At 41.9% G+C, this 9,257-nt stretch overlaps 1 protein-coding gene across 2 annotated transcripts in view; it reads right to left on the reverse strand.

Moving 5' to 3' along the window:
• NFXL1 (nuclear transcription factor, X-box binding like 1) overlaps positions 1-8,720 on the reverse strand; it is a 58,812-nt gene extending 50,092 nt beyond the window's left edge. Inside the window, exons 1-7 of one of the 2 annotated variants that reach the window (XM_053403575.1) lie at positions 8,405-8,720; positions 6,657-6,827; positions 5,883-5,992; positions 3,960-4,093; positions 1,476-1,654; positions 639-800; positions 355-455 (exon numbers count right to left, since the gene is read on the reverse strand). In XM_053403575.1, coding sequence (XP_053259550.1) covers positions 355-455; positions 639-800; positions 1,476-1,654; positions 3,960-4,093; positions 5,883-5,992; positions 6,657-6,827; positions 8,405-8,564 — 1,017 coding nt within the window. In that variant the 5' untranslated portion in view covers positions 8,565-8,720. Of the gene's footprint in view, positions 1-354; positions 456-638; positions 801-1,475; positions 1,655-3,959; positions 4,094-5,882; positions 5,993-6,656; positions 6,828-8,404 lie in introns of those variants that run through there. The other variant, XM_053403576.1, reaches the window with a different exon arrangement.
• Positions 8,721-9,257: the final 537 nt, after the last annotated feature.

Genomic DNA, 9,257 nt, shown 5'->3' on the forward strand with positions numbered 1-9,257 from the left:
TACATGGTGTATTACACCGCATCATGATTTATTTAACATAAATAAAGCCAAAATGGAGAAGCCACGTGTGAAAAACTAAGCACACCCAACTGCTTCCATAGGAATGAAGAGGCTCAGTGGCAAACAGGAGCTGCAAAACAAATGTCCTTGCTCAATTGTATAAACTGGAACCAAAATAGCTGTTTTTCCAAATGACGCCATAAATCCCTTATGCTTCTTCATGTTAACACATAAGATTTCTTGCCAGAGGTTGGGGCGGGGGACAGAGTCTTCGCGGGTAACACCCGCCACCCTTCTTATATAACGAAACCCTATATGTGATGACAAAACATGGCAACATTTAAGGAAACTTACCTGATCACACTGCCATACAGGACTTGCACAAAGCCTCTCTGCTACTTGCCTACCGCAGATGCAAGCTTGTTTACTGACTCTTGGACAGGGCTGGCAGTCTCCTAAAGGTAAGGCAGAGTTAAATATTAGAATACAGCTTGGACAGAGATTGTTTTAATTTCTTCACCCACTGGAGAGAAGAACAGGGCGCGACTGGGAGTGTTAGAAGAGGAGCGGGAGAAAACTGATCCTGCTGACAAAAATGAGAGTCAACCTGAAGTAACATCCAACAGAGAAACATCTACCTGGATGACAAGGTTTCTCACAGTTGTGCTGTCCACAAGGCAGCTTTCGCCCACAGGGCAGCTGACATGACCACTCTTTGGTACTGCATCTTCGTGGCACAGGCTTAGCCTTCTTGCAGTAGCAGGTTATTGTGACCATCTTTGGACAAGGCGGGCAAGGACCTAGAAATAAGAAAAAGAAAGGTTATCACAGAAATGATATTCCAGCACAGACCATCCGAGTTGTCGAGTCAGAATCAACAGGGACTGGGGAGACCTTGATTCGAATCCCCTCTCTGTCCTGAAATTTGCTGGTTAACTTAGGGCAGCCTAAGCTACCTCACAAAGCTATTGTGATGACGCATTGAGAAATCCATGTGTGAGATTGTATTATATTGTATTTAGTATGTGCATGTTAGTTATACAGTAAGTAGTGGCTAGTATCTCAAAGCTTTCACTTATTGGCAAATTTTTAATGTGCCACCTGATGTAAAAATTCAGTTCACTCACATGTAACCATATTAGTAACCATATTATATTTTTAAATCCGCACCATCCTAGGCTTTTAATTACAATCATACCTTGGTTCTGGAACAGCTTAGTTCCCGAATGTTTTGGCTCACAAACACCACAAACCTGGAAGTTGCTGTTCCGGTTTGCAAACTATTTTTGGAAGCCGAATGTCTGACGGGGCATCCACAGCTTCCGATTGGCTGCAGGAGCTTCCTGCAGCCAATCAGAAGCCACACTTGGGTTTCCAAACATTTTGGAAGTTGAATGGACTTCCAGAACAGATTCCGTTCGACTTCCAGGGTATGACTGTATAGCTTTACGTACAGCTACATTAACATCACATACCTGGGTGACAAAGTAGCAGGCACCTGTGTCCACAGGGAGGCTTGAAATCTCTTTCACATACTTGGCCACAGGAATGTGGAACTAGCCAGGGATCAAGTGGCGGGTCCTCTACCTTTCTGCAGTAGCAGTAGTAGCGAGTGGGAGTCTCTGATCGCTTGTACTCAAATCTGCACTTTGGACTGAAAGATCAGAGGAAAAATTCACAGAGACTTTGGTAAAGTTCAGCTGAAGTATACAACTTTACTGCAACCGCAACAGTGATGCAGCCACAATTATGGGTGCTAAATGCCGATTCAAAGTCCAGTGTTTACCAACAATGGGGGGGGGGGGGGAAAGTGACACTATAACATCAACCATTAGCAACTGAAATCGATTTATTTATTTACAGAATTTTTTACACTGCCTTTCAAAAATGGGTTTCCAGAAAATTTACAGAGATGCATGTAAAAACATAATATTAAAAATACAGCTTCCATCCAAATGCATTCTTAAACGAATAGCTCAGTCAGTAGAGCACAAGACTCTTAATCTCAGGGTCAAGCGTTTGAGAGCCACATTGTGCCAAAGATTCCTGCATTGCAGTGTCTTGGTCCCACGGGACCGCCTCTCCTGGTATGCCCCGCAGAGGACCTTAAGGTCCACAAATGACAACATTTTGGAGGTCCCAGGTCGCAAGGTGGTTAGATTGGTCTCAACTAGGGCCAGGGCCTTTTCAGTACTGGCCCCGACTTGGTGGAACGCTCAGTCCTAAGAGACTAGGGCCCTGTGGGACTTGACAACTTTCTATAGGGCTGCAAGACAGAGCTGTTCCGCCTGGCCTTTGGTTTGGACTCAGTCTGACCCTTATGTTTCCCTCCCCTTATGGTCTTGATTTATCGGCTACTTTTAAAATGAGGTTGCATTTTAAATTGCATTTTAACCTGTATTTTAAATTGGTTTTTTGCCCCAATTATGTTTTTACTGTGATTTTATTGGTGTTAGCTGCCCTGAGCCTGGCTCTGGCCGGGAAGGGCGGGGTATAAATAAAATTTATTATTATTATTATTATTATTATTATTATTATTATTATTATTAGACTAGATGACCAAGTCCAACTCTACACTTCTATGATCCTAAGTCAAAGCAGCATTAAAGAGAGAAAACAGTTTAAGCAGCCCCAGAGAATAAAAGTATTTACCTGTTGCCAAAAAGATACCAGCATAAGCACCAGGTGAACCTCTCTGAGGAAAGAGTTCTACAGAGAAGGCACCACAATCAAAAATACGTTTTCCCTGGCTGCCAGCTGCCTCACTTAGCAGATTGTCTTAGTTCATGGAAGGTTGACATGGAAGCAGGTGTCCCTTCAGGTAGCTAAGGTCAAAGCCATGTAGGGATTTCAAAAGTGAAGCCCTTGAGTTGTGTTTTGCAACAGACTGGAAGCCAATGGAGTTATTTCAATATCTATGAGATGTTTTCCCAGCAACTGGTCCTTGATCCTACCAGAGCAGCTCTATTCTGGACCGAAAATGAGTTTCTACCATCTTCAAGAGCAGTCCCATATAAGAATAGTCTAACAATAAAGTTATCAACCCACAGATGAAAGTTGTCAGGCTCTCTCTATCCCAAAGAGGTTGCCTAAGCTGGTGAAAAGCACTCTGCACCACCAAGGTCACTTGACCCTCCAGTGATATAACAGGATGCAGAGATATCCATCCCACAGGGAGGAAACCAAACACTATTTCTTCAAAAAATAAAAATAAACCACCCACTCAAAAGAACCGCTGTCTTGCTCGGTGTATGGACTTCCATCCATATTGCACCCAAGTAAGACTTTTTTGTGATACGTCAACTAACATTATGATTACAACTGTGCACTGAATGAAGAGGTTAGAGATCAAAATTCTCACAGGGAAATTTCACATTTCTACTCTATTGCTGCTGTGCAACTGCTTAACCCTAAGCACCACATAAGGATCACATTTGCCATTAAACAAGGCTAGAGGCGAAAAGAATTCAGGTCAAAATACAAGGGAAGATCAAAAGGGCAGATTATACCAACCAGGGTAGCAAAGAGAAGGAAGAAATTAGGCTTTCTGTCCTCAGACATTATTTTATTTTTGGTTATGTTATGTTTCAACAGGAGCATTTCCCCAGCTTTAAAGCTGTATATACTAAAAGTTCTTGAAACAGAGAACTTTCATCTGAGCAAATGGTGTGGGATTCAACTGATTTACAATGTTTTAAGTTCACCCATTACTACATAAATGTGTTTAACTTTAGTTGGCTGTGCTCACAGAGCAGCCAAGTCCTCCGTCACGGTGATGGTATTTTTCATGCACACAACACCAACGTACCCTGGGATTGCTAAAGATACTTAAATGCAAAGGAATTTTTTTCATTAAATGCAACATTAGAGCACACATTCTACAGCTGTCTGGCTCTTCTTTTAAGTACTGTTTTCCCACCACATAAAGGAGCTTTCAAAATAAAACCGTAAAAGCCTACCAAGGCCATGGATAATCCCTCTTTCCGAAATCATCATCTGTCAATGGAGAAGATATTAGAAAAAGGCTATCCTTAGCCCACTTCTGTATGCAAGGCATGTGAAATATGCAGAAACATCCAGAACAACTCCAGACCTAGAAGGCAGATAAAGATGTTTCAAAGGCCTTTCCAAGTAAACATGCTGATTTGGCGTATAAAATTCAACACACATATGCAACAATCCTCCTCTCCCACCGCCGCAAAAAAAACAACTAAGGTGAATATTGGGTTTTATTTATTGTGCTATGTCCTGATGTAGATCCTGTTATCTGGCTGTGTAAAGAAGCCATTTTATTAATTTTTTTAAAAATTGTTAGCGTATTTACAAGAATCAAATGCTCCATTGAATCTAATGTGCACCCTAATTTTCGCAATGTAATTTGGCCAAAAAAGGTGCACATTACATTCAAATAAATACAGTGGTATCCCCACTACAGGGTCTGTTACAGAGTTTAAACAAAAGGAGCACTGACTTATTGGTAGTTTTTAAAAAATGTGGTCAAAGCATGACAGACACAATTTCACAATTTCTGTATTTCACAACAATCCAACTATAATTTACCAAGACCACGTGGCCATACTGACTCCTGGAGAATATCTTGAGCCCACCGTGTTCATCGAAGTATTGGTGCTGACCTTTAAAGCCCTAAATGGCGTCGGTCCTGTATATGTGAAGGGGCATCTCCACCCCCATCATTCAGCCTGGACGGTGAGTTCCAGCTCAAAGGGTCTTCTAGTGGTTCCCTCACTACGAGAAGTGAGGTTACAGGAACCAGGCAGAGTGCCTTACAGCTTCTGGAATGCACCCCCCCCAGGTGTCAAGGAGATAAACAACTATACAACTTTTAGAAGACATCTGAAGGCAGCTCTCTATAGGGAAGTTTTAAATATTTGATGTTTTATTATGCTTTTATATTTGTTGGAAGCTGCCCAGAGTCGCTGGGGTTACCCAGTCAGGTGGGCAGGGTACAAATAATATAATTATTAATGATTATTATTTTTATTAAGCATAGTGCAATGAAACAGATAAGCCAAGGTTTGGCTTAGTGTGTCATCCAAACACAGGATTGTGGTTAAGGTCTCTCCTCCTTAGCCATTAACCAGAGGACAACCCTTGGGTACAGGCAGTGGTTAAGGAGGAAAGACCTTAACCATGATCCTAGATTTCAGATGACACACTAAGCCAATCTTGCATTGCACTAAAAAGACCAGGAGAGGAGCCTTTCTGGGAGCCAACACATTCTCACAGTCCTGGTAAGCCATAGTTTGCTTTACTGTGATGTGCAAACAAGCTCAGAGTGCAAGAAAGGTAAGTATCTCTTCTCCCATTTGTCCTTCAAAGAAGTCACTCTTCCTTGGACCTGACCCCTTTCAGAGTATGCTTGTCCTGGCTAGGATCCATCCCATTCCGAGCAAGAGTGCACAAGTGAGAGAGTGCTGAAGGCCAGAGCTTGACTGATGATTTCAACACGTGGCAATTTTAGTATCAGAAGTGGTAATTTCAATTGTACCACTAGCTCTTACTGTGGTTTCTTAGGCGGGGGAGGGGGGATGTGTTGATGATTCCCTAAATAAATGTAACAGGATGCAGAGAACAGGTTGGATTTCTGCAGCTGGACCCAATTCAGGCAGTCAAAGTAATAAAACAAAATTACTTTTTCATGCCCAGCCACAATACGAATGTCTGAAAAATGAGAGGCTTTTGATCACTTTCTGAAGCTATCAACATCATTTTGAAAGGAATTCCAAAGATGAAGTGACAGCACAGTCGAAAGCATACTTCTTTATATGCCCTCTCTAACTGAAGAGCAAATACATTCCAACTAAACAGCAAATGTTGAAGAAGTGGTACTGTTACAATACTCTATAGTGTAAGATGCTTACCGCTTGGTTTCTCTTAATTGAAGCAATACATATCAAGCACGTCATTGCCCCAGACTGAAAAGCATCATTCATGTACTGCCTTGTGCGTTCCAGTTCACTTGCATCTCCATCTTTGAACAAGACAGGAAGACAATTTTGTTTTTTGTACAAAGCAGTAGTCAGTGCTATTTTATCCTAATGTTAGAGGACCAGTGCCAAAGGATAAATCAAAAGCTTATTTGTGAAGCTCTTATTTCCATGTAAAACAAAATGCCACGCTAACATTTACTGATGGTCTGAAATGGAAACCATACATGAATCAAGGCCATACCTCTCTAAACCCCAACATATAATGACTACTAAGAGACTAATGTCTGTGGGAAGACTGTTTCATAATCAGAGGACTATCAAAGAGTAGGTCCTTTTCAAAGTTTCAGTCACCCAAATCTCCAGTGAATCTCAACTCACAGGCTGAATGATACAGGGAGAAGGGCTCCCTCTGTTAACTAGGTCCCAAGCCATTTAGGCTTGAATTGTGCTTGGTAGTGAATAGGCAACCAGTGCAGATCTTTTAAGAACAGTGTTATATGGTCTCCTACAGCTACTTTTGTGACAGATTGAGCTATAATTCTGAGCATACATACATACATACTGTATGGTTCCTATAATATCAACATTCATTAATGTGTTACTACCCCAATTATAGAAATCATTATCTGAATAATGATCTCAGTGTAGTGATAGATAGGTCTTTATAAGGCAAGGGCATGTGAAATAAATAAATAAAAGCTTTACCAGTTTGATTTGTATAAGTGGTAAATGTCTTGGCCAATATTTTTCCATGTTTTCCTTTGATATCTTCATCTTCTTCAGAAGAGGAGGAACTAAATTGATCTTCAACAAGCTTTCTAGCTGCAGCTTGGTTAGCCTTCTTAATTTCATCAAATTTTTTCTGAGAGGTTAGCTCTGTTAGGGGAACAAAGTTTAAACAGAGTTTAAAATGTGACAGCATCTTTCAGAAAAATAAATGCAACTAATAAAAACTCTGTTTAAATATCTAACCAACAAGGCAAACATTAGATGCTTTAAAAGGAAGATTTTTTTTACAAAGGCCACACCCTGGCACGGTTTCGATTATCTTCTGGCATTCTTGGAAGGGGCACATGACTCTTCACAGCTGGTTTCAGTATTTTCTTGAAACACAGCCTATACTTCCCTGGTTCTTACTGCATAAGCAATGTATACAAGCTCATTTACATTTGCACTTCTGCTGCAAAGGTGAAGAAGGCATACAATGGCTTGTATCTAAGGGCCCAACTTATAGTTACACATAAATGTGCATAATCAAACCCTTAACAGCTTTCTTTCCTGCTTCAGAAGGGGCCATTTTGGAGCAAAGCAGCAGTGGAAGGGAATGCCTAAGTCTTCATACATCCATTGGCTGCATCTCTACTCCAAACAGCTGCTTCTATTCTCCAGTGTGGGGATTCCACATCCATACATTTAAAGGTCATTGCTTCCCCCCCAAGAATTCTGGGAACTGCAGTTTTAAGGGTGCTGGGACTTCTAGCTTTGTGAGGGGTAAACTACAGTTCCAGGATTCTTTGGGGGGAAGTCAATGAACGTCATGTAAGCACATTTGCATATAATACTTGTCTAGTTTTCAAATAAGTTCAGCGATGTAAAGCACAGCAACAATATCGCAAATGACCTAAATGTTCAATAATTACAGCAGCAGCCACACAAATCAGGCATGCTCCCACTTCTCAGCTCCAATGTCTCAAATAACTGAGCAGGCTTTGGGAAACCAATTGCTTTTAGTGAAGGACTGGTACCTTTTTATTGTAATTATCTGTTTTAATACATTTTATATTTGCCTTAATTGTATCAATGCTTAATTGGTCGTTGCTTTTAATGATTCCCCACCCAACAGTTTTCAACTGCTCTTATTGTAAGGTGCCTCGAGTCCCTGTTAGGGAGAAAGGCAGGGTATAAAACATAGTAACATTAACCTTAATACGGATCAAAACAAGCGTACACTGTACCTGTTAAAAACACAGAGCTTAAGAGAGTCCACCTTAGATAAAAATGGTCCCTATTATGAACTGGTTTGTATCCTGATGGAGATATATATACATATACATATATATATATATATATATATATATATATATATATGGAAATATATATACCTACACTTCAAACAAGATTTCAGCTTCTGCTCAGGGCGATTAGAAGCTATGCAAGGGTGTATCTAAGCCTCCTATCCCACCATACCAAGAAGCCTTTTTGGAAATATAAATATATATACACACACAGACAAACACACATATACACACAGTGTAAAATAATAAATTAAATGCACTCATTCTTGAGGCAGCTGCAGGAAAGCTGCATTCTTGCTCTCCCTTCAATACATTTTATTTTATTTTTTTTAAAACACACCGCCTCATGCCTTTCCTATTCCACCTGGGCCCCAAGTGGAGTATGAGAGGGTTCCCCCCCCCCCTACGGTAGGTGTGTGAGGTTGTGAAAATACTCACCGCGGGCTCCTGAGGCGTTATTACTACAAGCCCCGGCGGCCAGGGAGGCGCCTCCCCTTCCCCTTCCCCGGCCGCCAGGTCCGCTGCCTGCAGGGACCCCGCCAGCTCCGGCTCTCCCCCTTCCCCGGCCACGGCCGCCCTGGCGCCAAGCCGCCTCCATCCTTCTTCCTCCACCTCCTCCCTCCCCGCCGCAAGGCCCGTCGCTCGCTCGGAGCCGGGACGGAGCAGCCCGTCGCCGTCCGCCCGCTTTCAGAGGATGAGGCGCAGCAGCTGGAAGGATCCAGGTGTAGCCGACGTAGCGCTTCGCCCTTCCTCGGCAGCTCGCGGCTTGCCGGCGCCTAAACTACAACTCCCGGCATCCCTCGCGGTAGAGAATCGGAAGTGGGAAGTGCAAACACCGGAACCGTGGTGTGGCAGGACTCCTCCCCCCCCTCTCTTTCTGTGCGGCGCATAAAGAACCGGCGGCCTCCGAAGTGATCCACGGAGAACTACAGTACCCAGAATGCATCAGAAGGAGTGCCGCCGAGCGCTTCCGTTTTGCGCAATTATATGTATAATTTATTATTATACATATAGTAATATATTTTAAATTTAATTTATTTTTTATTTTTATTTATTATTATTATTATTATTATTATTATTATTATTATTATTATTATTATTATTATTATTATTATTCCACGCCCATCTGGTATTTAGACCCCGCCTGTTTCCCCCCGACAGGGAACTGTGCAAGGTCTCATTCGCCCGGGCTCAGATATTTCAGTGTTTTTCCTGCAGGATCACTTTGGTCTATACAAATTTAATACATAATAAAAGTATTTCTCCACAACCGGGCGTTTGGCTGATTAAC

This window comes from Podarcis raffonei, chromosome 9, assembly GCF_027172205.1.
Source record: "Podarcis raffonei isolate rPodRaf1 chromosome 9, rPodRaf1.pri, whole genome shotgun sequence".
NCBI classification, from domain to species: domain Eukaryota; kingdom Metazoa; phylum Chordata; class Lepidosauria; order Squamata; family Lacertidae; genus Podarcis; species Podarcis raffonei.